The sequence below is a fragment of the Oscarella lobularis genome, chromosome 7 (genome assembly GCF_947507565.1).
Source record: "Oscarella lobularis chromosome 7, ooOscLobu1.1, whole genome shotgun sequence".
Classification (NCBI taxonomy): domain Eukaryota; kingdom Metazoa; phylum Porifera; class Homoscleromorpha; order Homosclerophorida; family Oscarellidae; genus Oscarella; species Oscarella lobularis.
In genome coordinates this window covers 862,536-889,261 of record NC_089181.1, presented here as the reverse complement: position 1 = coordinate 889,261, position 26,726 = coordinate 862,536, and the positions used below count along the sequence as shown (strand labels likewise).

At 48.5% G+C, this 26,726-nt stretch overlaps 9 protein-coding genes and 1 long non-coding RNA gene across 15 annotated transcripts in view; 5 read left to right on the top strand and 5 right to left on the bottom strand.

Annotated features, from left to right (window-relative positions):
- Nucleotides 1-1,939: 1,939 nt before the first annotated feature.
- LOC136189028 (uncharacterized) lies at nt 1,940-4,677 on the top strand. The gene is made up of 3 exons (XM_065976868.1): nt 1,940-2,978; nt 3,029-4,150; nt 4,208-4,677. Exons 1-3 carry the CDS (start codon nt 1,940-1,942, stop codon nt 4,522-4,524), a joined length of 2,478 nt encoding a protein of 825 aa, XP_065832940.1. The 3' UTR covers nt 4,525-4,677.
- Nucleotide 4,678: 1 nt separating this feature from the next.
- LOC136189411 (fatty-acid amide hydrolase 2-like) lies at nt 4,679-6,544 on the bottom strand. The gene has a single exon (XM_065977356.1). It carries the CDS (start codon nt 6,502-6,504, stop codon nt 4,765-4,767), a length of 1,740 nt encoding a protein of 579 aa, XP_065833428.1. The 5' UTR covers nt 6,505-6,544; the 3' UTR covers nt 4,679-4,764.
- A 5-nt stretch (nt 6,545-6,549) lies between these two features.
- LOC136189408 (polyribonucleotide nucleotidyltransferase 1, mitochondrial-like) lies at nt 6,550-10,452 on the top strand. 2 transcript variants are annotated; one of them, XM_065977353.1, is made up of 25 exons: nt 6,550-6,678; nt 6,740-6,800; nt 6,853-6,927; nt 6,982-7,087; nt 7,141-7,190; nt 7,248-7,311; nt 7,377-7,483; nt 7,537-7,588; nt 7,640-7,713; nt 7,778-7,887; nt 7,943-8,052; nt 8,107-8,203; nt 8,259-8,432; nt 8,494-8,530; nt 8,588-8,654; nt 8,702-8,791; nt 8,853-8,906; nt 8,957-9,063; nt 9,121-9,192; nt 9,247-9,313; nt 9,371-9,454; nt 9,514-9,597; nt 9,648-9,757; nt 9,810-9,862; nt 9,912-10,450. In XM_065977353.1, the coding sequence occupies exons 1-25, from the start codon at nt 6,584-6,586 to the stop codon at nt 10,204-10,206; spliced, it is 2,295 nt and encodes a 764-aa protein (XP_065833425.1). In that variant the 5' UTR covers nt 6,550-6,583; the 3' UTR covers nt 10,207-10,450. The 2 variants fall into 2 exon arrangements, with proteins under 2 accessions (XP_065833425.1, XP_065833424.1); XM_065977352.1 differs by having other exon boundaries at nt 6,853-7,087; nt 9,912-10,452.
- LOC136189412 (protein fuzzy homolog) lies at nt 10,183-11,634 on the bottom strand. Its single transcript, XM_065977358.1, has one exon. The coding sequence runs from the start codon at nt 11,557-11,559 to the stop codon at nt 10,276-10,278; it is 1,284 nt and encodes a 427-aa protein (XP_065833430.1). The 5' UTR covers nt 11,560-11,634; the 3' UTR covers nt 10,183-10,275.
- LOC136189410 (exocyst complex component 5-like) lies at nt 11,242-15,079 on the top strand. Of its 2 annotated transcripts, none has more exons than XM_065977355.1 (20): nt 11,242-11,550; nt 11,608-11,693; nt 11,747-12,025; nt 12,091-12,288; nt 12,351-12,412; nt 12,468-12,499; nt 12,559-12,671; nt 12,734-12,778; nt 12,838-12,978; nt 13,042-13,118; nt 13,183-13,293; nt 13,350-13,442; nt 13,506-13,626; nt 13,729-13,837; nt 13,896-14,019; nt 14,081-14,276; nt 14,326-14,482; nt 14,534-14,592; nt 14,776-14,877; nt 14,929-15,079. In XM_065977355.1, the coding sequence occupies exons 2-20, from the start codon at nt 11,667-11,669 to the stop codon at nt 15,010-15,012; spliced, it is 2,130 nt and encodes a 709-aa protein (XP_065833427.1). In that variant the 5' UTR covers nt 11,242-11,550; nt 11,608-11,666; the 3' UTR covers nt 15,013-15,079. The 2 variants fall into 2 exon arrangements, with proteins under 2 accessions (XP_065833427.1, XP_065833426.1); XM_065977354.1 differs by having other exon boundaries at nt 11,604-11,693.
- LOC136189414 (suppressor of cytokine signaling 4-like) lies at nt 14,622-16,409 on the bottom strand. The gene has a single exon (XM_065977360.1). The coding sequence runs from the start codon at nt 16,361-16,363 to the stop codon at nt 15,161-15,163; it is 1,203 nt and encodes a 400-aa protein (XP_065833432.1). The 5' UTR covers nt 16,364-16,409; the 3' UTR covers nt 14,622-15,160.
- Nucleotides 16,410-16,437: 28 nt separating this feature from the next.
- On the bottom strand, nt 16,438-19,836 carry LOC136189406 (coiled-coil domain-containing protein 66-like). 2 transcript variants are annotated; one of them, XM_065977349.1, is made up of 13 exons: nt 19,736-19,836; nt 19,340-19,684; nt 19,179-19,289; nt 18,937-19,113; nt 18,810-18,873; nt 18,588-18,745; nt 18,473-18,536; nt 18,333-18,420; nt 18,181-18,268; nt 17,900-18,130; nt 17,775-17,847; nt 16,646-17,727; nt 16,438-16,588 (listed from the first exon to the last, which is right to left on the bottom strand). In XM_065977349.1, exons 1-13 carry the CDS (start codon nt 19,754-19,756, stop codon nt 16,526-16,528), a joined length of 2,565 nt encoding a protein of 854 aa, XP_065833421.1. In that variant the 5' UTR covers nt 19,757-19,836; the 3' UTR covers nt 16,438-16,525. The 2 variants fall into 2 exon arrangements, with proteins under 2 accessions (XP_065833421.1, XP_065833422.1); XM_065977350.1 differs by having other exon boundaries at nt 19,340-19,681; nt 19,736-19,823.
- Nucleotides 19,837-20,168: 332 nt separating this feature from the next.
- Nucleotides 20,169-23,632, top strand: LOC136189407 (glutamine-rich protein 2-like). The gene is made up of 17 exons (XM_065977351.1): nt 20,169-20,794; nt 20,841-20,987; nt 21,037-21,097; nt 21,152-21,213; nt 21,268-21,480; nt 21,534-21,663; nt 21,727-21,872; nt 21,923-22,069; nt 22,130-22,252; nt 22,297-22,482; nt 22,537-22,630; nt 22,689-22,770; nt 22,824-22,985; nt 23,045-23,149; nt 23,199-23,243; nt 23,293-23,377; nt 23,428-23,632. The coding sequence occupies exons 1-17, from the start codon at nt 20,213-20,215 to the stop codon at nt 23,542-23,544; spliced, it is 2,487 nt and encodes an 828-aa protein (XP_065833423.1). The 5' UTR covers nt 20,169-20,212; the 3' UTR covers nt 23,545-23,632.
- Nucleotides 23,526-25,602, bottom strand: LOC136189413 (FERM domain-containing protein 8-like). The gene is made up of 12 exons (XM_065977359.1): nt 25,506-25,602; nt 25,259-25,450; nt 25,108-25,209; nt 24,954-25,051; nt 24,760-24,896; nt 24,490-24,708; nt 24,304-24,433; nt 24,095-24,250; nt 23,937-24,043; nt 23,858-23,880; nt 23,735-23,803; nt 23,526-23,687 (listed from the first exon to the last, which is right to left on the bottom strand). Exons 1-11 carry the CDS (start codon nt 25,546-25,548, stop codon nt 23,736-23,738), a joined length of 1,275 nt encoding a protein of 424 aa, XP_065833431.1. The 5' UTR covers nt 25,549-25,602; the 3' UTR covers nt 23,526-23,687; nt 23,735.
- LOC136189415 (uncharacterized) overlaps nt 25,287-26,726 on the top strand; it is a 1,772-nt gene continuing 332 nt past the window's right edge. Inside the window, exons 1-7 of one of the 3 annotated variants that reach the window (XR_010670388.1) lie at nt 25,288-25,675; nt 25,736-25,866; nt 25,921-26,163; nt 26,215-26,286; nt 26,348-26,369; nt 26,421-26,536; nt 26,588-26,685. This is a non-coding gene — a long non-coding RNA (uncharacterized lncRNA). Of the gene's footprint in view, nt 25,676-25,735; nt 25,867-25,920; nt 26,164-26,189; nt 26,287-26,347; nt 26,537-26,587; nt 26,686-26,726 lie in introns of all 3 variants that reach the window. The other 2 variants (XR_010670387.1, XR_010670386.1) reach the window with 2 other exon arrangements.

Genomic DNA, 26,726 nt, shown 5'->3' with positions numbered 1-26,726 from the left:
CTCGTTTTAGGCGGTGCTCACGTGATAGCGTACAATGATGCGCAAATCCAGGAATCACCACTAGTGGGAATCTCGAGGAAAAAGGCAACGCTGATTACCCAACAAGGAAGCGAAATAATTTTACAAGCTGATTCTGCTAATAGTGTAAAAGTAGTGATTCCCGAAAAGGCGATTTCAAGCGAGGCGACAATAGTTTTGCAAGTCAGCATGACTCCGAGCCCGGCTGTATTGAATGTAAACCTCGGTCGTTTTCAAGAAAGACAAGGAAGCCGAGCATTAGCAATGTTGCCTAAAGATGCAACAGCAATGTCAGATGCGGTAAAAAGGAAAATTCATAAGGGAGAGATAACGCTGTTGGAAGACGATTCATTCTGTTCGATCTCTCATTTTGTGCTGTCATCTGATCCTGTTGATAGTGATGGAACAGAGACCGTGGTTAGTCCGTACATTACAATTACAAGTAGTCGTTGTGCAGAGTTCAGTCAACCGGCTCGGTTAGAACTTCCGCACTGCGTTGAGTCACTTGATAAAGGTGTGCAAGTCAATGTGAAGTCTCAGAAGTTGTCTAGCGACGGATGCTCACTTACGCCTTGGGACAAGGTACCTGATGAAGACGTAGAATACGACGCAGAAACAGTGACTGTCCAAATGGACAGAGTTGAGGACGCTGTAGGAGTCGTGGCGGTTGCCAAGTCGACGTCCGGAGAACCTGTATCCAAAAAGGTTCAGCTTCAAATTTTAGGTAATCCTCAGTTGAAAAAGAAGACGGAAGTATACGCAGTTTTGTCAACAAATGCATATACAGCCGATGGATTTGAGAAGCTCGTTAGAAACAAGTTTTTTTCAGAGATTCAGAATCTGAAGGAGTGGATGTCACTTCCAGAAGAAATCGTTTGTTCAGTGGTTGACATTGACGTTGGTATGTGTGCTGAAAAGCCCTCCTTCTTCTCGCCTAAAAACAAGCTCGTGAACGAATCCTTTCTGACTTCGTCGGACGCTCTTCATCGCGTTCGCTTTCTTCTTCAGTGCACAGCAAAACCAATTGAAAGCATTGCTTGTCAATGTTTTCTGAAGCACGGTGATTGCGAAGAAAATATACCGTTTGCGACACCAGAGCCAGCCATGTCAGTGAAACGACGACTTGAAGACGAGGAAAAGCCATCAGGTAAAAGAATGTAACTATTAAGGGATATTCTCGTTCTAATCTTGGTGGCAAGCGATGCAGCACCGGAATGATACGAAAAGTCTAAGGGCTTTGCGTGGCTATAGGCGTATATGATTTTGTTTTTCAGGTATCAAGGCTTATCTCAATACGCCAATGTCAAGAATAAAATTAATAACTGGCGTTGATGTGGCACACGAAGTGACGCAGTACTGCAGTCGCAAGTGGGAAGACATTGGCAGAGCGCTGGGCTACTCTCAAACGATCATAGAAGACATACTATCGACTTCTGAGCGCTTATCAAATTCCTCAAAGCTCGCTAGAATTATTGAAGAGTGGAGCACTGACAGAGGCGACGAGGCAACAGTTGGAGAATTGCTAAATTCGTGCAGTCGCGTCCGAATGAGAGGAGGAGTAGAAGCACAAATTAATTTGCTGTTGTCCCGCGTTCAAAGCCATAATTAAAGTGTTTTCCCCTTCTACTACTAACTGGACAAACATCCAATGTCACTTTTTGCACCGGCTATCGTATGATATTTTTAGTATCTTTGCATGTAAACTCGTTTGTTTTTTTTATTGTTGCTTTTATATGTAGTCTCCACTTCAAATTTCTCCTTATATATATGAATAGCTTCAACTACTTCTGTTACCAGTCCGTTGTCATCAATGCAACGCTGGCATTGAGGAGAGCAATAATGAAAACTGCGTTTCAGAAACCATTCTAGAATTTGCAAACTTTTAATTAATTTACGTCGTGCCGGGATCCCGGATGTTGAGATGACGCACTCGAAGGAGGGCCTAAGGCTTCGTCCGCTTCGTGCTCCGCCGCTGTGCTATCCACCTTTAGCGAAAGCGACTCGAAAAAATGATCTTAATTTGTTAAGACAGTTGATCGAACTCGGGCACGACGTCGACGAAGAGGATAGCAATGGGCAAACAGCGTTGCATCACGCCGCCGAAGAAGGCAATATCGAGGCGATGGTTGCACTTTTGCTAGCTGGAGCCGACAAAACCGAGCAAGACGAGTTTGGATTTACACCTCTACATGGAGCAGCGTGGAAATCTCAGCCGGCCAGCGTGATGTGTTTACTCCAGCTTTGGGGTCCCACGGCTGATATTCGGCGAAAGAAAGAATTTGTCGATACGTTTGACAATGCTGGAAGAACAGCCCTGCACGTCGCTGCTGCGAGGTCATCTCGAGAAACTGTCCTCGCGCTTCTTAGGGGCGGAGCCCGTGTTCGTTTGACGGATGGCATTTTGAAGTCGATGCCTATTCACTACGCTGCAACGAACGTGTTTGATGGATCGCGTGTAATTCGTCTTCTTAATGAACACGGGAGGTCTGATGTTGAGTCTTTCAATGCTGGAGGGTTTTCACCTCTGATGTTGGCTGTAGGTACTTGCAACGTCAAGGCGGTTAGGGAACTATTAGAAGTGTGTGCTAATGCAAATGCGTTTGCTTCTCCTGCGTTGAGAGACACAGCTTTGATTGTTGCATCTCAAGCACTTGACCCTATAATTGCGTCGTCGAAGTTAAGGTTTCCCAAATTTCGAAGCAGATTGCTGAAGAGGCACTCTAGAATAGATTCCATACTGATCTTGAAACAGCTTTTGTCTGTTCCCTCTATACGAATCGATCACTGTGACGGGAGCAATCGCACAGCTCTTCACTATGCAGCGCATTCGAGGAGCAATGAAGGTGTGAAATTGCTATTAGAGAATGATGCTAATCCAAAAATACGCGATCGTAACGGAAAACTGCCAGCTGATCTTACTGATGACGCAATGATTAGAAATTTGTTGTCAAGTTTCAACCGTTAGTACATATCATTGCTATGAAGAGTACATGTCATGTCTTTATTCCAGGTGCTGTTCGCGTGATAGCGTACAATGACGCGCAAATCAAAGAATCGACTGTTGCAATAGTTGGGTGTTCCAAGAAAAAGGCAGCACTGATCGACTCTCAAGGGAAGGAAATAGTTTTTCAAGGAGAAGGTGCTAGAGGTGTAAGAGTTGTGATTCCCAAAAATGCAGTTACAAGAAAGGAGAGTTTAGTTTTGCAAGTCAGCTTGACTCCGAGTCCGGTAGTACTAAAGGTAGACCTTGGTCCTTTGCAAAGAACTCGAGTGCTGGAACTGCCGTCTCAAAGTAAGAAAAGGAAGTCAGATGCACTAATGACAGTTTTGTTGGAAGATAGTCCGCACAACTATTTCGTTATGTCATCTGATCCCTCTACTGAAGAGAAAGCCGAAACTGTGATTAGTCCGTACATTACGATAACAAGCAGTCGCCGCGCTGTATTTGACGAAAGGGCTCAGTTAACATTTCCTCACTGTGTCAAGTCACTGAATAGCAAAGGAAAAGAGATAAGAGTCAATGTTAAGTCTCAAAAGTTGACTAGCGACGGCTGTTCGCTTACGCCTTGGGACAATGTTCCCAATGAAGACGTGGAATGCAACGCAGAAACAGTGACTGTTCAAATAAAGAATGTCGAAGATGCATTAGGAGTTGTAGCGGTTGCCAAATCCACGTCAGGAGAACCCGTACCCAAGAAGGTGCAGCTTCAGATTGTAGGAAATCCAGTGTTAAGAAGGAACACGGAAGTCTACGCAGTCTTCTCAACAAATGCATATACAGCCGACGGTTTTGAGAAATACGTTAGAGGCCAGTTTGGTTCAGTGGATCTCAAAGAGTGGATGTCACTTCCAGAAGAAATCGTTTGTTCAGCAGTCGACATTGACGTCGGTATGCGTGCTGGTAAGCCAGCCTTCTTTTCGCCTGAAAACAAGCTCGTCAGCAAATCTCTTCTTACATCGTCCGACGCTCTCCATCGCGTTCGCTTTCTTCTCGAGTGCAGATCTGAGCCAGTGCAAAGTATCGCATGTCACTGTGTGCTAAAGCACGGTGACTGCGAAGACGATATACCGTTCGCGACACCAGAGCCAGCTACGTCAGTGAAACGACTACTCGCAGTTGAGAAGTCCTCTGGTGAGAAAACGTGTAAAATGCAAAGAGCATTCTATCATGCTAACCCTTTCGTTTCAGGGATTGATTCCTATGTCAAAAGACCGTTGTCAAGGATAATGTCTATCATTGACGTCAACGTGATAGATGTTGTGGCACGGTTCTGCAGCGACAAATGGGAAGATATTGGTATGGCCTTGGGCTACTCTCAAGCGGAAGTAGCAAATTTCGTATCGACTTCCGAACGCCCGTCGAACTATTTGAAACTCACGAAAGTGATCAGTGGCTGGGTCACCCACAAAGGTAAGCACGCGACGGTCGGAAAATTGCTAGAAGCGTGCGATCGTGTCCAAATGAGAGGAGGGGTAGAAGAAAAAATCGAGACGCTGATGTCTTAGCAATCAGCCCCGCAATGGAAATTTTAAGGTTGAGAAAGAAACCCAGAAAGAAATAGAATATTTTTCGGCCGGGTAACTAAACCGTAAAGGTGTGCAATCATTTTTAAACGCGTGGTTTTAGAACGTTTTAGACGGTTTAATTAAAAGCTCTTTTGCAACAGCTTTATTATTTCAAAACCCAACGAAAACCATAGAAAAAAACACAACTGTCAATACTCAAATCCATCAGTCAGTCAGCTGTCACAATCCCGGAGCATGCCAGCCTCCAAAGGCCTTTTCAATCTCCTTCGCCACGGCAAACGTCAGGTGATCGCTTCCGGGACTACAAACAACCTGAACCCCCAAAGGAAGGCCGGCGCTATTGAGCCCAAGCGGGCACTGTGTCACCGGTAATCCGAGCACATTAAATAGAGACGAATAAGCGAAATTAGGAACGCGAAATATAGGCTCATTGTGCCGCGGCGCGACCATCGGATGAGACGGATAAAGAAGAACGCCGTCGGAGCCGAGAACCTGCAACAATTCGTCGCGCAACTTCTCCGCCTTCTCTCGCATTCTTCGATGCCACCGCTGGGGCTGCATCGCTTCAAGCCGCTCAACGAGCGCCAAACCAATAGCCGGAAGCGTGTGCTCGGACACGCGAAAAATCCACCGAAGCAATTCCGTATAGGGATTCACGGCGCCATTGAATCCCGTCAATCGATCGCATCCCGTCATGTATTCGGCGAACTTGGGCCCGTTCATGTCGGTCATGGCGGCGGACCACATATGCAGGGCGTCCTTGAACGCCTCAAACTTCTTATGCGTCACCGAACATCCGCATCGCTTCTCCAAATGATCGGCCAATTGACGCTGCGCGTCGCGCAAATCGTCGGCGACGCGCGACGTCAGAAACGAATCGCCGTCGTCTTCGACGCTCACAACGCGAAGACGCGACAGGTCGAATCGGAATCCCAGCGCACACGTAATCGGCGCCAGTTTCTGCGCCTTCTGCTCGGCGACGACTTTCTCGTCGTCGACGTCGGCGTCGACGTAGACGAAATCGTCGTACGGCGTGGGCGTGTCGCGTTTCCACTGACGCGACATGACGTGAACCAAGAGCGGCAAATCCTCGGCATGTCGACATATGGGACCGGTGGCGAGCAGGCGCGTGCCAAGCGTGTTCGACTCCGCGTGCGGATACTGGCCCAAATTGTTGACGAGCCCCGGCGTCGGCTTGTGTCCGAAAACGCCGCAGAAGAAGGCGGGCATGCGTATGCTTCCGCCGACGTCGGCGGCGACGCCGAACGGAGACGCCCCCGCTGCGACGACCGCCGCTTCGCCGCCCGAACTGCCGCCGACCGTACGACGAACGTCGTACGGATTACAACAGCGTCCGTAGCGATTGTTCGTCGACTCGTACCACATGCACAGCTCGCTGAGATTCGTTATCGCAAACGGTATCGCGCCTGCGTCGATGATGTTGGCGACTATGGGAGCGGTGTCCCGGCTGATGACGTCTTTTCTCGACACCACCCCGGATGACCAAGGCATGCCGACGAAATTGAATGCCTCTTTGACGGTGAATGGGACGCCGAGGAGAGGTTTGCGTTCCGGCGAGTAGTCGGGCGTTTGATCGCGTTTCGTTGCCAACAGCTGATCGACGCGTCGTGCCTCGTCGCGCGCCTCCGCGTAGCGCGTGCGCACGACGGCGTTCGTGTACGGTTGGATCTCTTCGATGCGTGCTATGAATTTGTCGAGCAGCTCGAGCGCCGTAATGCGACGCTCGCGAACCGACGACGCGAGCTCGCGCACCGATTTGAGCAGGTAAGGATCGCGCGGCGGTGGAACCCTCAGGCCCGGTTTGCGAGCCCACACTGTCCATATGAGCGACATGGTGTCGAAGAATAGTCGTGCTATTACCGACCAGATGAGCCAGGGAAGGTACAGGATGACCCTGACGATATGAGACTGAGTAGGAGTCAAGTGCAATGCGACCATGCTGCCTGATGTACCACGAGAGATCTCAGTTTATGCAGTTATCCGGGAACGCGTTCCATTCGTCTCCCGGATTCCCAACATGCACATTGCATTGAGAAAGCTCGGAAACGCCTGTTTCAGGCGCATTTGCAATCGTTCGAAAGTCACATCGGTGACTGTCGAAGTGGGCGGCAAGTATACCACACTTCAACTCCAAATTCGACTCCGCTCGAGTCGACAGCACGCTCTCCCTTAGACCCCTCTCGTTCACCGTAAACAAACTGGCCCGAATAGCCGACGGAGCTGTCGACATCCAGGTAAGCTAAAGTATGGAATAAGTATCGGCGCTCAACGAGCCCATATCTGCAGATGGGCGACACGTCTGTCCTCGTGACCGCCGTCAGTAGCCCAATAGCGAGCGAGAGTCTCTTTCTTCCTCTGAGGGCGAGTCACATACGCACTCAACGATTGCTTTCTTCTGACGCAACGCTGCAACAGGTTGACTACAGAGAAAAAGCGGCGGCCGCCGGCCGCATTCCTCCCAATTACTTTCGTCGGGAATTGAGAGCCACCGATAGAGAAATCATTACGAGCAGAAGCATAGGTGGAAAGGATTTATTACGAGTCGTCAATGTCATCTATCCTATTCGATGATAGATAGAGTAGTGAGAGCCTTCTTTCCGCGAGGTTTTACGAACGAGACGCAGGCACGGCTTTGCTCTTGGTTTTGTTCATTATAGAGAATCTCTGTTGTGTGAATTTAGATTGTTGGTAGTCTTCTCTCGGCTGACGGAGTACACGATCCTGATGTACTAAGTATCAATGGAGGTATGGGCACACAGAGATAGATAAAAAAGATTAACAGCATGTATGCGGATTTTTTGTTCGTGAAGCTTCGGCAGCTTTAACTGTTTCCGGAATTCCGTGGAATGGTCCCATTGGTGCAGTCAGAGTTGGCCTAATTGACGGAGAATATGTTTTGAATCCTACCAAGAAGGAGGTATGGATAATATAGCTGCTTGTTTATTCCTATTTTTACACGACGTCTTTCAGCTTTTGACTAGCGATCTCAATCTCGTGGTCGCAAGCACAGACAAGAAAATCGGTTCCTCTCACGACAAGTCTCGTCTCTTTCCTCGTGTACGGTTTATTCTAGTTATGGTCGAAGCTGCCTCGTCCGAGTTACCCGAAGACGTTTACTTTCGAGCCGTTGAGCTGGGTTTTGAGGAGGTAATAGCCAAGCCTGACATTATAGCCACTGTCTATCATATGATTTGTCGTTCTCCATCGGTAGTGCAAAAAAATTGTTCGTCTGTTATTGGATCTTCAACGAAAGGCCGGCAAAGTCAAAAGAAACTACGATCTTCTTCTTCCAACTGCGGAAATATGCACGGCAGCCAGAGAGTGAAGAAACAGCATAATGCTTTTTCTTTTCGTTTTCGGCACGTGCCACTTGCAGGAGTCATCAAAGCGAACTGATGGAAATTCTAACCGAATTTCACAGCAACAAAGTGGAACGCGGAAGAGCGGCCGCCGCGGCAAAAGAACGCGCAGTACGCGAGCTGAAAGGTAAGAAAAGGAGAGACGTTCTCACACAGGGGATTGACTTACTCTTGATCGCAGAGAGATACCCCGCTGTTTCGCCAGCGACACTCGAAGCGGCGTACAATCGACTAGGAATTCACTGTCTAAACGACATAGTTTTAGAACGCGGCACGAGGTTAGGTGGGGGTTCGTTGTTGTAGTTTGTCTGCCAATTCGTTTCCTGGGCGTAGGTTTGACGGTCGAAGTTTTACCGATTTGAGACCCATGGAATGCGAAGTCGGTTTGAAAAAACCGCTTCACGGCTCGGCCTTGTTTCAACGAGGTCAAACGCAAGTCTTTACGACGCTCACCTTCGACTCACAACAGTCGGCCAAAAAGACGGATTTGATATCGGCTATTATTGGGTAAGAGAAGACGTAGAGATGCGGGGAAAGGTGAAGATTAGAGCGGCTTTTCTATTACTAGCGGATCGCAGGACAAAGAGTTTATGGTTCATTATGAGGTAGGTTAGTCGGTTTTAGTTTGCCTTTTCTCTCTACTTTGAATTTCGTCTCTGCAGTTTCCTCCCTTTTGTAATAATGAAATCGGCTTTATTCTACAACACAATAGACGAGAAATAGGCCACGGTATTTCGATTATTAATAGATGATGGGGAAAAAATACTTAATTAAAGGTGCCTTAACTGAAAATGCTTTACGTCCTGTTGTCCCCGAAGAATTTCCCTTTACAATTCGCCTGACGTCTCAGGTGCTCGAATCAAACGGTACAAATTAAGCAAGAAGTTAAACTTATTTTCAACTTGAAATACTTTTAATTAATGAAAGGATCAAGCTCCATGGCGTCAATATGTGCCGGGAGTTTGGCTCTGATGGATGCAGGTACAGAAGGGCTAGCTAGGGTGGGGCACGGTAGTAAAACTTTCTTCTAGCCGTTCCTATATCAAGTAGCGTCGCTGGAGTAGCGTGTGGTCTTGTAGCGAAAGAAAATGACGAATCGGGCGACTTTGAGAACTATCGGATATTGACCGATATAAGTGTAAGCTGCTGAGTTTTCAAGATATATAAGATTTATTTTAAAATTTCTGTCCTGCAGGGCCTCGAAGACGCTTTGGGCGGAATGGATTTTAAAGTGGCCGGCACGAGAGACGGCATCACCGCCTGTCAAGTAAGACGTTGAAGCGAATCTTTTCTATTGTCTGATAAAACTTGGCGTCCATAGCTGGACGTAAAATCGGTGCGAGGACTGCCTCTTCACGTATTCAAAGAAACCCTTGAAGTGGCCACGAGTAGAAACGACGAGTTCCTCACCACCCCCAAAGTCCAATCGCGTTTCTTTATTGCAGAGGGTCGGCACAAAGTGTTGGACGTGATGGACGAAACGATGAGCGAAGCGCGGACCGAACCGAATAGCAATAGGCCAGTATACGGTACATGAGCGCACGAAGTACGGAATAAATAATTAAATAATTCTATTTGCCTATGCCAGAAACTATAACTGTTCCTGCTGTGAAACGATACAAGTTTCTAGGCCCCGGTGGATATAGAATTAGAAAATTGACGGAAGAAACTGGCAAGAAGAGCGAGTGCGCAATTTTCAAACTTGACTCGGTTGTTTTTTAGGTGTGGGTATTGAGCCGGTGGGCGAAGAAGAATTTTCTGTTTATGCTCCTACCCCGTCAATGATGCAAGACGCAAAGCAAAGGATCGAGACCCTCTTATCCGAAGCGGAAGTCAGTCGAAACGATTCACAAAGGCGGTGATTTTACTCGTATTTTTCTCCAGGATCCAGAAATGGAATTCGGCGCCGTTTACACGGGAACAATAGTCGATATACGGTACGTCGGTCCAATGACGTCGACTTCGTTAATAAATTGATTTTCTCAGAGACTTTGGTGTTATGATTGAACTGTTCAAGGGAGTCTCTCCCGCTCTCGTGCACAACAGCCAGTTGGATCATCGAAAGGTCTACCATCCATCGGTTCTGAATCTGAAACTTGGACAGGAGATGACCGTCAAGTACCTCGGAAGAGATCCTTCAAGCGGGAGGATCCGTCTCTCAAGAAAAGCCTTGCTTCCTCCACCAGCCGACCGCGACGATCAAACGAGTGCCCATCACAGACGAAATGGCGGCAAAACGAAGCGGACTCGACCCTCAGATTGGATATACACCGTTCGCTAATACGAAAAAATTACAACAAAGCGATTTTTCATTACAAAAAAAAAGAGGTAAATCTCAAAATATCTTTAATCATTTGCCTGTGTTCGCTACAACGTCCGCCGATTGGCCAAACACTTTAAACGTTCTATACGTCACATCTCTCAACGCGTAAGTGGGAACGTCGGCCGACAGAAGCAGGTAGAGCTGCTTCCGCTCGTGACTCTCATACAATGCATAGCATTTATAATGTTCTGTACAGACGTACGTTTCTGAACAGGGATGAGTCAACCAGCGGCCATGCCGTTCCTCGTCTCCGTCATCGCCCATCGTTGTCGTTGTCAACGACGGAAACGCTTCGCCAGCAACCGTCCAATAGAAATCAAGAATTTCTTCTTGCCACGTCCTCCCAGACGACGACGAGGACGATGAGTCCAAATTGAAATCGGACATGCACATCGGCGGACAGCGGGTGACGTATATATAGGCCATGATTCCCGGATCGAGACTTATTTCCGAGGGAAGACCGCGGCACTTCGGCGACGACGGCGACGCCGTCAAACGTTTGAGTACATCCAACGCGGACGAGGTCCAACACTGCGAAACGACGTCACGTTCCACGTGGTCCAGTGACGCGTTCAAATCGCAGAGAGCGCACAAGAGTGCCGCTCCGTCGGCGAGACGATAGACGACGAGACGATGAGCGACGTCGGGACTTTCGACAGGCAAGAATACAGGAACCGAAGACCCAGTCAATGTACGAACGAGAAAGAGAAGCAAGACGAGTTCCCTTCGATCCAACTGCCACCAGCTCGCCGTTGCGACGCAGACTTTTCCGTCGACGCACAAACACGCGTAATTCGTATCCAGTCGCGCCGCAAATTCATCCACATGATCCTGAAAAGTTGCCGCTTCCGTCGTCCACGTGACGTCAACAATTCCGGTGAGAGAACCAATCAGCAATCGAGGCGGCTTCCAAAGGGAATCGACGAGGGGAAAGCACGTGCGCAATTGTCGCTTCAGCCGATCGTCTCTCGTCGGCGCTCCGCCCCCGTCACGCCCAATCAGCGAAGGAACGCCGACGAGGAGAACGAGCGCGTCGAAAATCGTCGCCAGGAGTTCGTCGACGTTCGCGCGTCGTCGCATTCGTTTTTCGTCGATTAGAACGAAGGTGATGCTGTCGCGATACGTTCGCCAGACGATTTGCCAACTGCCGCTGGCGATCGTGCTTTCGAATCGAGCGCCGCGACCTTCGGCAAACGTGTAGACGCCGTTGAGGGATCCAATCGTGGAAAATGGAAGCGATTTCGATCCCTCGTCGGCTCGGACGAATAGGGGAAGGCCGCTTTCGGCGGCGATAGCCACCAGGTAGGACATGTGCGGCCTATCTCGCTCAGATTCCAAATCGCCTTCTATTCAAGAAAGATTTCATCCTGAAGCCATTTCTGGCTCTCTTCGACGTGGCGTGCGCTAACGAATCAGCAATGGACTTTCGCGAACGCGACTTCGAGGTTCGATTCGACGCTTTAGCGTCGTCTTGGTTGACTTCCGTCGTGTCTATTAGGAACCCTTTGACGTCGTTCAATTCGTCGAAGACTTATCGTCCCAGGCGAACCGATCGCATGCGCGTCGTCGTCGTGCGCCGAAAGACGGCGGCGGCGGCGACGCCAACGACAACGACTATTCATCGGCAGTTCTTCTAAAAGCCTTCGAACAGGCGGTAGAGGACACGAAAGCGCTCGAAGAGAAAACGGAGCGACGCGTCGACAAAGTCGTCAAAGTGTGCCAGGAAGACGAACGGCGGCACAAGAGCGTCGTTGCGGACGTCGGGACCCGTTTTGGGGTGGGGCGTGGGCGTGGTGGAGATTGGGAGCCTTTGATTTTTTTTTTGTGTTCTCTCTCTCTCAGATGAGACTCCAACATTTTCAAGAACTCGAGGAGCGAATCAACGGCATTGCGACGAAAGTCGTTCACCTTGGCGATCAACTCGAGGGATTGAACGCAACGCGGATGAGATCCGAAAGGGCTCGATCGACGATGCTCTATTTCTCCGAGTTCTTTTCCGGCGACGCACCCACCTCGTCAATTTTTACCGATGCGACAAAGGCGAGTAGAGTTGCAAAAGAGAAAGCGAAAAAGAATAGTAGATGCCTTTCTCTCAATCTCAGCTGGCTAAGGCGGCCGAAGTTATGCACAAACTTCATTTCTTGTGTCAAGATCTACCAGACGGGTGAGAAGGAGAGAAGTCCGAGGGGCAATTAAGATAACCGTGCGAAATGTTTTAGAAAATTTTTCAAAGTGAAACAGCGAATCGCAGGTTCCCATATCTCACACGGGGGAAGAAGAGTTGGCTTATTGATTGGATATTTTTTTCAGTCAAGTACGTCGACATTGAGCGAGAGCTCGAGCAGGATTTCGAGGCGGCGCACGTACGAAACGACACGCATTACATGAAAACGTGCGCCGACTCGCTCTTACCGTTTAACCGCGTACGTTCGTTTGTCCTCTTACCAGATGACGAATTACTGTAGCGCGTTCATTTCTCCACCAGGGCTATAACCAGTGCGTGAGGAAATTTATTTATCACTGTCAAGAGGTTAGGAAAAACGCTTCGTGTTCGATTCTTTCTTTCGTTAGGTTAATTTTAATTCACAGGGTGCTTTTCTGACTGGGGATATATTTGGGAATGTCTACACGCTGACCGGTCAAGTGCAGCGCATTGCCAAGGCCGTTTTCTCCACGGCGGACACCGTTCTTATTCAATTCGTACAAGACGTGTTCGAAAGGCGATTGAGAGTAGCAACACAAACGAAATCTATGTACACGTGTCATATCTCTTTTTTGTTCTATTTCTATTAGAATCACGTCAAGAAAGAGTTGGAGTCGAAAACCGTGCTTGAAGACCAGCTAAAGACTCTTTATGATTTGTATACCTGGTGAGGTCAAGAATCTCTTTTCCCTTTTCTATCTGTGAATACTCGGGGTTTTTTTTTTACTTAGCACACAAAGAACGGCGTTGAAATTAAAGGACTACAAGTTGGCACCCGACTTGGGCTTTTACAATCGTCTCACTCAGTCCGTATTTGCCAATCTTCTTTCGTCCTACATCAAGTCCAAGACGATTATCATTCTCCTAATAATTTCCTAAAAAATAATCGCGCTTTTAGGAAGGAGGTGAAGTTCTTGACCGAGCGTTGTCGTCAAATATTAGATGAACATTATGAATCGATTGGGCATCAAAGACAGAAAGGTGGCGGAGGGTGAGTGACCGACCCACTTCGGCTCTTGCACATTGAGATTTTGATCATTCATTCCGTTATTAGTCTCCGCATTCGAAAACCGGATCCTAGCGCAGCGGCAAAGCCGGGCGAAACGTTTCTCTCGTCCGACGTCATTACGGGAATTCTCTCAGAGAGCAAATTAGCTCTAAAGCGTTGCGAAGCCGTAAGCGGATATAGAACGAGTTGTCTCGGTTTGTTGTAGCGGGACACCACCTCCCCCCCCCCCCCCCCCCCCCCCCCCACCACCACCACCCCGAACTTTCAGCTGTCCGTGTCGTCCGAAGTGGCTAACAACGCCGAAGAAATATTCAACGTAGTACTCGAGAATTTGTGCGGCGTCTATATGGAATACGCCGTCGACATGGCGTTGGCTGGTGAGATGGGAAGCTGTGAGACGAAAACGAGTTTTTGGGACTTTATTTTCGCCTGCAGGCTTGCCTTCCGCAGAGCCCAAGTCGCGTCCCGATATCGTTTTATTTCAGACAATCGAGCAAGCTAGCCAGCAATTTAATTTGCTTGAGAAGCACGTTCTGGATTGTCTGTTGCCTCTGGTCAGGTGCGTCTCTTCAATTTATTGGCTTGTTGAAAGTTGTGATAGGGTATTTTCTTTTCGCCAGTTCTTCAACTGCTCACGGTCACTGCATGCGCAAGAAAAAGACGGCTATTGATCAGCTAGAACAGAAGTTGGACGAGGGTCTCGATAGGGCCCTGAATTCCATCGTTGGCTGGGCCAAACGAATATTGTCAGATGAGCAGAAGAAGGCGGATTTCAAGCCAGAGGATTCCGGCAATATGCCACTCTCATCATCAAAGGTTGTTTCTTGCTTTTGAAAGTTTCGACGTGATGACCCATCTCTTTTAGGCTTGCCTTAACGTGTGCACGTTTCTCGAGGAACAGCGACAGACTTTGTTCAGTAGTGTTGACGGAAGGAATCGTATGATGGTTATGATGGAATTGGGAACGCGATTTCATCGAATGATCGTCGATCACTTGCAGCAGTTCACTTTCAACAGCCTCGGCAAGTGTTTGATATTGGTGAAGATGCTGTAAACGTCAATTCATCGTTCAGGCGGAATGACAGCAATTTGCGACGTGAACGAGTACAGAAGAACCGTCAAGAAATTTGAGGTGAGTAAAACTACGAAAACACACGTACGTAGTTAAACATAATAAATAACTATTACTAAAACCATGGTACAATAGCAGATTGATATTGAATATTCAAAGAGAGCGTGTTCTCATTGAATTTTCATTGAAAATCAAATCTAAAGGGGTCACAGTTTGAAGTCTATTGACACGCGCTCCTTACAGATTCCCTTGCTGAACAATCTATTTCAAGTGCTACATTCGCTCTGCAATTTGTTCATTCAAGCGCCGGCCCACTTGAAGCAGGTGTGCAGCGAAGAGCCGCTCGTAAGTACGACGCTACGTTTTTACTACGTACAGTAAGCTTTTTTCTCTCAGTCGTTGCTGGACAAATCCGTCCTCTTGATCTTCCTCCAACTTCGCTCCGACTACAAAAGCTCCAAACTCGCTAAACATTTCTAGTTATGAAAAAAACGGAAGTGAAATCTTCCACAACCTATACAATTAATAACAGAGTCAAAAACAGAAACGAGAGAGAGAGAGAGAGAGAGAGAGAGAGAGAGAGAAAGAGAAGAGAAAAAGCCTAAACGAATCCCCCTTTCCCAACCGGTCAGAGAGGATCCAAAAGCAAATACTGTTTAATTTTGGCCGGCAGGGGCAACTCCTTTACCAAGTCAAAGCGCGTATACATCCGTATGACGAAACGGCACTGATCCTGCAGGGATCGAAGTCGGGTAAAACGCGACAGGGGCGTCAAAAGAAAAATCGTTCCCTCGCACGAGCGTATCGTACTGTTCCCCTGACGCGCCTCGCTCATGTAAGACTCGATCAACTCGACGACCGATCGTTTTCCCGCTTGCGCGTCTTCCTTGTAGAGACTCCACTGATCCCAGCCCTTGTGCTCGATCAACATGTGACGCGTGCAACCGCCGCTCGTCACGACGCTGATCGCGTACAGGTGACAATAGTCGGACGTGTCGCGAACGAGAAACGTATTCGGCGGTTTGTGCGCGAGAAGTTTCTCCGCTTCGCGACGCGTAATCGGGCCCCAATACCAACCGCGTTTGACGAGTTCCATGTAGCCGAGAGGATCGTGAACCTTTTTCTTTCGTTCGGGATCGCGAAACTCCCTCTCCGTCACCGTGATCGGCGTCAGACTGAGCGGCGCTTCGAACCAACGAAGCCCGTCCTCGTGGACCCAATCGGGCTGCGTTCCCATCCGACCCGGTAACGGCATGCGACACATCCGCTCCTCGTGAGTCAAGCCGATCAGATCGGGTCTCATCGTGTCGAACGAAACGACGGAATGCGACGACGCCGCCGCCTCTGCCGAAGCCGACGTCGTCGTCGCCACAACCGGTTCGACCGTCGTTTCCGCTATCGACGGCGTCGGTTGAGCGAAGGCGTCATCGTCGCGATCGCTCGACCGATGAAACCAGTTGATGATTCGACGCTTGAAAAGACGCAGTCGCGCCATACGCGAGCGTCTCTCGCCGCCGCCCCCGCCGCCGCCGCCGTCGCCGTCACCGTTTTCGTCGCTTCCGCTCAACGCGCGCATTCTGGGCTTCAGCATCTCGTCGTCTTCACTTGAGCGTCGCGCGCCTTCCGTCTTCTTCGTCGTCGCGCCGCGCTGTTTGTGCAGCGAACCGACGTAATCGACTGCGGACGAGTAGGCACGACTTCGATACCGTCGCGTCGGTTTCTCGACGTTCTTTTCTGCCGTCGCTGTCGTCGCCGTCGTCGTCGTCGTTTCGTCTTCTTCGTCTCGTCGTCGACGACGACGCTGGGAGAACTGCTCTTTGAGGCGACGCATGGCGTAAAAAGAGGACGAAGTAAGTGATTGTGGCGTCAAATGTTGATATAAATCAAGGAGGAAGTCTATTCCGGTAATGTCAACATAAATTATATTTAGTTTACAGTGGTCGAAGAATGCATGCACGTTCTAACTTAAAACCTATCTATCTATTTTACATCGTTATTGTTCTCTGTTACAGAGCATCATCTCCTCCTCAAATTCTCGTTTCTTTTTCAGAATACACTAACAGAGGTCAGTAAAACAAATAAAGGGCGTAATGAATGGGTTTTGATTCCGAACCTGTTTAAGGATTGCTATCTGCGAAAGCATTTTTTTTCTCGTTTCTTCGTCAACGTTGACCTTGACGTTCCCCTTTGGAAGATTATAAACCGGTGGGCGATCAAACAGCTGTTTCGACTCCGCACCATCACAGAACTCTCGATGTTTACTTTCCAAATAGCGTCGCGTCAGGCGGAGAACTTCGGACACCGTACGTGTAACAGGCGCGGGATCCGCGTGATCGTTTCCGTCCAACGACGGAGAAGGAAGACGAAGAGTGACTTCTGAGTCCTTAGTCCGACTGGCGGCATCGACGGCATCGCCGTCGCGACGACGAAAACCGGGCAATAGAGAAATGCTGTCGGTGCGATGCACTGGAACGGTGAACGCGTCCGACGACAGCGACTCCGACGTGGACGTCCGCTGCACCACCACGTCACGGTGCGACGACGACGACAATGACGACGACGACGACGACTTTTTCTCTTTAGTGGAGACGCTATCCGCCTTTTTTCTTCGAACCTGAATCTCCGGTAGCGGCGGCGGCGGAGACGGCATCGGCGGCGGAGATAGCAGCAGCAGCGGATGCAATGGAGGCTGCCGCTGTCTTCGTTTCTCTTCTGCTGCAGCTCGCGACAATTTCCGGCGTCGTTCGTCGTACGATTTTGCGATGATTGTTGCTGGAAGACGTTTGGTTTTATCACTCTCGTCAGCCGAATGTCGTTTCAACGTGTCTTGCTTGGCGCTTTCGTCGTTTCGTTGCGTCGTCGCGCCGCCGCCGCTGCCGTATCTCACATTCTTCCTCTGTTGAGTCTGACTCGCTTTCCTTTTCGTTTCTTGCTTCGCGCGGTGTTTAGAGGAGAGAACGCGAGTGCGGCGATTGTCGGCGGCGGCGGCGGCGGCGGCGGCGTCGGACTCGTTTCGACGATCATCGTCGTAGGCTTTTTCGTACACAGATTCAGAGTAGGGCGACTCCATCACCACAGAAAGGCGAGGCAGAACTCCTATTTCTCTCGGCTTCTTACTTTCTTCGTCGGCAAACGCAGAATGCTCAGCTGATACAGGAACGACTTCTTCGGTGGACGGCAGTTTTGGCGGCTCAACTGCAAAAAAAGGTAGAAAAAATGCAAAGGCAGTCAACATCACTCACCTAACGCCTGCCTGTCTTGTTGCACCGTTTCAAGTCGTTTCTGAGCGTGACGCGTAAGTCGATCGCGCTTCTCCTGCAAAAACGAGTCACGGTCTTTTTTCTTAGAGAAACGGCGCGTCGCTTACCTGCAGAGCCGCCTGTTTTGCTAAAAGTACTTGATTTTCAAAGTGCTCTGCTCGCTTCCTCGCCTCCTCTTCTTTTTTCTTCACCGCCTCCTGTTCGCGCAACCATTTCTCGTGCAACTCGGCTCTTTCTTTCGCCACTCTTGCTTCCTCTTCGGCCTGTTGTCTGGCTCGAAGCTCGCGCTCCTTCTGCTTCAGCAATTGCCTTTCTTCAATTTGTCGTTGAATGAACGCCTTCGCAAGAAATCGGTTACCGGGAAAAAAAGGATCCCAAAGAAACTAACGTGGTGCTCTTGATCTCTCATCTTTTTCTTTCCCAACTCACTCAACGCTCCTGGATCGAGCAGACGACTATGATTGCGATGAAACGAGCTACAGGCAACGCAATTAAAACAAATAGGTCAGCAATGCAACGATAAAAACCTCCCCCCTTAACCTCATCTCTTGAACAGATCCCGTCGCTGTTGATAGGGGAGGAGATAGAGAACTCGCTTGGGACTGCCTGCGATCTTCGACTTGTTGAGCTAAAAAGTCTCATTCTCACAACGAAAATGACCTCTAAAGAAAATCTCTCACCGAGATCTTGCTGCCACCTGATTCGGTCTTGAACCGATGTGTCTTCGGCTGGTGCAGATGCGGTCTAAAGGAGAGAAGGATTTATACAGAAATGAGAGCTCGCTGGATGTCTTACTCCGAATGATATTGAACTTCGCATCGCTCGGGCAACTGGCCTGGCAGTTGGAGAGTTTATTGCCGGCAATTCCTTGTAGCGATTTAGAGATCTTGGAGGAGGAGGAGGAGGAGGACCCCAGGTATCTCGTCGCTGTCGTTTCTCTTTGACCTGTTTTTCTGCGAGGAAAAACAACGACAATGAGTCATCCAATTGTGTCTGAGCAAGTCTATTGTAACGAACCGAGTTCCCGAAGCCACTGCCGTTTGTCAGCAGCCGCCTTGTCTTCCTCAGGTACAAAGGAAGTCTGAGGAATTGAAAATTGGCATTTAGGTAGTTTTAAAACAGGAAATCGCCAAATTGATCTCACCCCAAATGTCAACGAGCTTCTCATTGCCCGTGGGACATTCAAACGAAACGAAGGCGCGGGTGTAATTTCGTCTTGAACAGCAGGTACCGTTCTCTTCTCCCTTTTTCCTCTATCGCCACTCGCACCAAGCGATATTACATGATCAGATTCCCCAGAAAGAATAGTCGCTAGTCCTCTCTTTATTAAGAAATATATATAGATAGATAGATATAGATAGATAGATATAATGCTTTCATTCTGACCCTGGACTTGTAGTCGGTCAGCAAGTGACCAGAATCGGTTCTCAAAGGAGCGCCACCCCCGCCCGAAGAACCGAAGGGAAAGAAGATTCCATCCTCAGAGATAACAGGCGTCTGGCAAAAGACAAACTAGCCTTTTCAAAAAAGAAAAACGAAGTGCTGACCTTCACTTCGGTTACGGTCTCCGTAACCGGGAGAGGAGACGACGTCTTCTCGAAGACGGCTTTGCTTCTCGACTTGACGTGAACGGGAACGACGTCATTCGACTTCTGGGTAAGGCGAAGAATCTTTTGCAGTTCGTCCATCGTGACGACGTTGAAAGATTCTGTCCGATCTGTCGGCAACTGTTTTAGTGTTTTGTGACGCGGTGGCGGCGGCTGATGCGCTCGTATCGAATTGACCGGGCGTTGTTTCGCTTGACTCGGCTGCCTTGGGGGCGGTTCGCGTCGATGTCTCGCAGACGATTTACGCGTCGGGTTTGGCGACGGCAATTTCGATCGTTCGTTCTGCTAAACGCGTCGAGTCGGACACTTAGGCAAGGTAAGAGACAATGTGGCTACCTGAGAACGATATCGTAACATATTCGGCAAGGAAAAGTGACCAAAACGCAGAGAGTAATTTTTCCGTCGTTACAGCAACGCTGATTAGTAACGCATTAAATACCCGTATAACGAGTAAGACACTGGCTGGCTATCAGCCCATTGATCAGCTTGGCCCATCGGCCTATCACGACTCGCATTATTTATTTCAAAGAGTCGTCAAGAATCCCACCAATCCCACATCAGTATGACTTCATACAATAAAAATTTACCAATACGCCAAAAAAAGCGTTCCGAAATGAAAGAAAATTTATTAGTCGCTCATAAAGAAATATGATAGGTGCCCTCCCCTCCATGTCAAACTCACGCCAGTCCAATAGAGGATCGACGCGTAAATTTTTCGTCCATTGAATAATTAGAGGGAAAAAAGGAGGATTCCTCCTCTCAAAAAGTCCCGTCATCGCTAGGAGCAACCATCGTGTTATCGCGAGGCCGAAGATGTCCGACGGTCTCCTCATCGATCTTCTCGGTCAGGCGCTGGGCACGGAACCGTGCGGCGTCGTCGACTACAACCACCTGCATCGACTCCTCCTCGAGATGATCGGATGCATGGGAAAACTAGCGATGAGATATCCCACGAACATCGCGCAAGAAATCGTCGAGCCGAAAACGAGTCCGAACGTCGAGTCGACGACAACGAAACGAGACGACGAAAACGACGTAAGCGCGATCGAAGCTAAGACGAGTCGTATCGCGCCCGAAGAAGCCGATTCGGAGAAGTCGGATTCGAAAGAGGAGGGGCGAGCGAAGAGCGGGGAGGAGCCTGACGTCGACGATAAACAGCCCGTCGTCGTCGTCGAATCGACGCCTTTGTTCGGTTCGCGCGCCGTTGGCGCTGGCAACGTCGTGTCCGTGTTGGAAAACAAGCTGAGGAGATTGGAGGAGAAGATGAATGGGCTCGCCGTTTTGCCGGAAATGCTCGAGAAGAGCGTCGTCGACGGGGGAAAGCCCGTTCACGACATGTGGATTGCGACGAGTCTTGGAAAACGGGTCGACGGAACGGAAGAAGGTCTAAGAAAGGTGAGGGCCCATAAATAAATTAATAAATTAATAAATAAATTTATAGACGTGTTCTGTTCTCGATGACGTTCTCAACGAGCTGCAGCAGTTGAAAGAGTTGCGAGGAGATGTGCGGGACATTCGGGACAGATTGGGAAAGTTGGAGACGGATTTCGGTAGGAGGATCGAAGCGGTAGAAGAAAAGGACAAAACGGTTTGCTTTGCTCCTCTGATTATTATAAAAATTCGACGTATTTTTTTAGAGAGCTGAATCTTTGGCAGCAATGAATGAGAGACTTGCATCACTCGAGAAACAGCCCGCCTGTAGTAGTCGTTACAGTATATGTATTGGCAATATGTAGCACATGCAATTTTTAGCTGACGGAGGTCCTAGTTTGGCTTTGGTGAACGAACTGCAAACGAAAATGAATACGATGACGGTACGCTTTGACCTATAACGGTATTCAATTTACGGTTCTGATCAAAATAATTAGAGCGAAATTGCTACGGTGAAAAAAGATTTGGCATCTAGGGCACTAAAATCGGACGTACCAAATAACGCTGTCACCACGGACGATCTGGAGGAGCGATTAAAAGCAGCTCTAAGCCAAGTTCCCAGCGCCGAAGAAGTAGAGAACATGAAGAGGCAGTTGAAGGAACTCGAGAAAGCATACGACGAACTATCAACGAAGATAAAAGAAGTACAGGTAAAGAATTATTAGAGCACGTGTAATCCACGTTAACTGACGCGTGATGATAGGAGAGCCTGTCGGAAAAGGTGAGCTCATCCGATTTGGCCTCCTTGATGCCTCAAGGTGGCGGAGGGGACGTTTCGGAGAACGTTACGGCGATTTTACTCGAGCTCCAAACTCGCGTCACTGCTCTAGAAAGTAAGGGTATTATTCTAAAGGGACTTTTTGTCCTGTTGTGTCTACGTTCTGTGTGTGCTTCAGGCAGGCTAAATGAATTGGCGAGTCAACAGGCCAGCATGAAAATTCCTGCTGACCTTACGTCAGATGTCGTGTCTCTCAGAGAAAGACTTGACGGGCTGGTTAGTTCACTGGAGGAATTGAAACAAGACATCGGTTCTCTATCTGAGGTATGAGCCCAATGACTTCCTTCTTATTTCTTTGCTAGTAGACCCTCTAGGGCAACGTTCCAAGAGATTCAACTGATTACGGAGCCCAATTGCTCAAAGTGAGAGAACGACTCGAGGACATCGAAAAGGCTCTGAGTTCACTGAGCGAAACGGTAGCCCAAAGCCTGAAAGCGACTCCGCCGCCAGAAAATCCGTTTGTAAACGTTTTTTTTTTACGAACGCTTGGACATTTCCCTAATGCACCTGTCCTCTTTTAGAGTCAAGAACTCCTTGACACGCTGCACCGTCATCTGCACGAAATACAAGCGGAGCAAGACAAACATGCGGATTTTATGAGACGCTTGGCAGAAGAAGTCGCCATCAAAGAAGATCACATAAAAGTAGTCCCCCTCGATTACGTTCGAATCGTTCTGATGTCTTCTAGTCTTTGTATAGCGGACTTGGCGATCTGAAAGACACGAAGGCTGACAGGCATTTCGTCGAAGCCGAAGTTCACAATAAAGCTGATCAAAAATCGGTCGAAAATAAAGCCAATCGAGCTTGGGTCGATAGCACTTTCTCCAAGCTCGACTCCGAAATTCGAGAAGCGCGACAAAAGTTGCTCGTTCACGTAAAAAAAAACGGGACTCCACGGTACATAATCTTAAGCGTTTCAAAATTTTAGGAAGAAGCGTTACAAAGAGCCGTCAATCAACTCAGTACCGACGTCGACTCAAAATTAGACAGAATGGAGCTAGAACCGCTGAAGCAATACTTGGGTCTTCTATAAACGAAACAGCATTTGTTTCTTTTCACGTTTTCTTTTCTTTTTCGTAGAAACTCGCATTGAAACTTCGATCTCAGCTCCTATTTCTCAGCAACCGGAACGAGAAGATCTCGACCCGGCTGGACTACGGAAGTAAGTTGGCTACAAAAGTGAGTCTTCCCCTTGAGGGACTCGATCTCTTTCAGGGGGCTCAATTTTAACTGTCTGTCGTGCGACCGACCGGTCATTGTTCATCCACCGCGCAAGCCGATGAACACACTACCCGTGTCCAAGTCTCTACCCAATCATCGTTCGATCCGCGCATACACGACGTACGAGCTTGACCTAATACGACAACACCATCGAAGGTGACGTCAGCGAGAGAGCGCAGTCGGTTTCGTGCACTCTATGTCTGCGTTATCTCTAGGGGATTGTCTGAGGTTCTCCTTCTACCTCCCTCTTTACGCTCGTGTGGCGGAGCTCACACACTAACATCTCATCCCCCACGAAGAGTCCACGCAACGCGTTCAATGTAGGTCTCCCGCCACTGTTGTGATGCCTCTGATTTTGAATTCGTTTAGGCACGTATACGCTGAAGACGAGTACGGCGTCCCACTTTTTGTAGAGTAAGTCCCACTTGTGTTGCTACTTGATTTTATGATCGTAATTTTCTAGTGGCGAAGAGACTGAAATCGTCGGTCACGATGGACACGTTTACAAGGGAAGAGTAGCGCCGACCAATAAGCTCCCGTCCATAAAGGTAGCCCTCCTTCCGCCACAATTCCACCGTTTCTTATCTGTCCGTCGCAGCGTTCGATGAGTGCTAAAGGAATAAATCGCAGCACGCGGCATTCACGTTCGCCGCCCAACCCGACTCGTCCCCACTCGCCGAAGAATCAGAAACAACAGACAGTGCCGTCGTTTTAGTGTGGATGCGGACTTCACACAGCGCGTACTACGAAGGTGCGTATCATACCGTTGTCTATTACTGTATCAATACACTCGATAAAACCGGTGAGTCATACCTGACGTACCACCGCATACTTCTTGGTAAGGGAAGGGAATTGTCCCTACATAATTCATCAAACACGATAAACTAGAGCGAGCTGCTCTATACCTCATAGATCAAAAGCCTGTAAGCTCATCTTTTTCTTCAGAATCGCAATCGGATGTACCCTTCTAGGAGCTAAATAATAGTGTGACGCTAACAGTAGAATCCCTTTGAAGGCGTCTCCTGTACCTGGTTGTGGCACTCTGAGCTCGCTGAAAAGAGCAAAAGCATAGCATACAATTTGGCACTCTTGCTTAATGAAACTTACTCGGAAGAGGCTGTTTCTGCCGCTGAACACGCCGACCTCAATGCAGCAAATGTTTCCGGGTGGAGATGATTGACGCATCTGTACACCATGGAATCCATCATAGCAGCCTGAGACAACGAACAACGTCATCTTCGCTTCAACATTCGTCTCTCGTTCACCTGTCTGGAGAATATCTGAACGTGGCTGCCTTGACTGCACGTCTCGCCCTCGCAATCGAAGTCAATAAAGAACGAGCTGAAATGATGGTCACTCTCCTCCGACGCTTCCTTGTAGTCCCAAGACAAGTCTTTCAATGGCACGCCAACCAGAATTTCCTACAATGTACGAAATCTCTCAACCAGTTCTCTCCCTGTTGCGATGTGCTCACATTCGTAATGGCATCGATGACATGAAAATGCGTGGGGTTGATTCCAACGTAGACATCTTTATCCGGTCTGTCAACAAACACGGCCTTGTGAGACTTGGGATGCTGAACTTGTCCTTTGAAAAAAACGGATCTATATATACAACAGCATCGAGGGCAAGAGCAAAGCAACGTTCTGTTCTCAGGTACCCGTAGAAATCAAACTGACGGCAATACTTGAGATACAATTTCATCCATGACAGGGTATGAACATCACCGCCGGTTGTTTCAGACTTGTCCCTATATCTCTCAACGAACTTGTCGGCCAACTTCTGCGCTTTCGTTTTCGTTCCGAACATCTTAGCCGAAGCAGCCATCGACCAGGTTGACTTTCGTATTTGGTAAGGGATATAGGCCTGCACTCGTCCCCTACAAAGAGAAGTCTCTTGCACATGTAGATGACTTGATTCAGTTTCTTACATTATGAAATTTGAGTAATCTGAACGGCAAGTGGAGGGCTGGTGGAAACCATTTTCTACAATAGACTGAGTGGAAGCCAGTTCGAGAAAGTCTTCCTCCGTCAGAGGATATCTGTGCTGATTGACGTTGGTTGCTGCCTACGTCAAAAAAAGCGTAATGATTTCCCACTACTCTTCTCAACTTTCACAACGTACTTCCCAATAGAGCAATTTGATTACAGTCGGATTGGCAATGTCCTTCTCTATGTCAACGGGAAGAAAGCAGTTTCTTTGAAATGACACAATGGGTTCGTCTGCGCAAGAAATCAACGTCTCAACAAAAAGACACGGAATGTCCCAGAATCAATACCTGTCTCAATTTCCAAAACTGATGCCTTGGTGAATTTAGCAACCATCGCTTTCCACTTCTTTTTGATGACACACGGCTTATGGTGATCCTTTAGCTGAAGCTCTATGCAAAAGTAAATCCTCATGATTTAGTGTTTCTATATATGGCTTACGTAGGTGTGGAGACGTCATCCACACCGCGAAGGCACGCCCGTGATCGGAAGGAATGCCGAGCGCTCGGACCATTTTTTCGTGAATCTCGCTTGCCTTTGCGCACAGGCCGTCTTCTAGCGGCAGCAAGATGCCTTGGCGTTTCTTGTTGTCCATCAGGAACGTGTAAACGGCCACTTTGGCCACGTTCAATGCTGCGCAGACAGAGGCGACGTCGCTAAACGAACGGAATGGGATTGAATAGCTCACGGGCGTTGTTCGTCGGCGAAACGTCGCTGGAAGCAGTTGCCATAAACGTTCTTTCGTGGCGATCTCTGCTCAGATCCCGTATCGGGCGGATCTGTTGGCGTGCCAGGATGACGTCAACTCTGCCTGTGTATTGCCTGTGTACAGAGAAGACCGTCTTACGAGCGCCCACTGTAATTGCTTCACGGCAGTTCTTGCAGCGTTCTGGTTCAACATTAAAAAAAGTTTTTTAGGTCGGCCGTCGAGAAAGTTTTACACGCCGGCGTCGAGCACCCGAGACCCGGATTGAAAAAAGATTTAGGCATCGACATCCGCCTTGCCTCCGCCTTGCCTCCGTCCTTCGCTGACAAAGATAAACACACTGGTGCGTAAGCAAAAAATCGCTCTTTTGAGTTTTAGTTAAAAAAAGAGATGTTAGGTCCTTGGGCTACTTTTGAAGACGAACTGAACATTGCCATGCCATCTGAGGTAACTGACTTTACAGGAGGAACAGGCTCTGCTCGACGCCCAGTTTCAGAAACCAAAGCGCATTTTCAAGCAAGTCAACTCTTCACAGTAACTTATCTCACTTGTCCCTCAAGACGTGGCCGTTTATAATCTCAGTTGAGAGGATCCGGCTGAAAATTGCTACGTACAGTACCCACAAAGAAATTCAACGATTGTATGACTGAGGGACATTATCGATAGATACTGGTAAAAATGCTCTGAGTAGAACGGGTCACAAGAAAGGCGTGGCGAAACAATCTGTTTCCCAAGCCTTTCATGCGTCATGTCTAAAGTCAAGGTAGGCATGTCCTGTTGCTCAAAGCAGATGTGATTTTGCAGATGTGATTCTTCTTGTGTAGCTTTCTGATGCATACGAACTTGGTAAGCGTGGGTGATGACCTTCTACCATTTTCATGACCAGGTCATTTCGAGACGCGTGCTTTTCGGCAAGCAGTTCCTGAGTTATGATAAATTCGAGAAGTGATGTCTGATGGCCGCATGATCTGCTTCTGCAAAGTTTCACATACAAGTGGAGTTTATGCCCATAAGTAAAATGAGCTGGAACAAGAAAGAATTTTATAATTATGTATATGGCGTAGAATCAAATCTGTTGCCTGGTCATTGTGTTATTTCTCTCAAAGCCATGGCAGCGGATTTATCGACTAACTTCGCTCTCCCTACTCGTACTCTGTAGTTGGTGAGTTTTGTTAACCATAGTCACGTGCTTTCTAGTTCAAC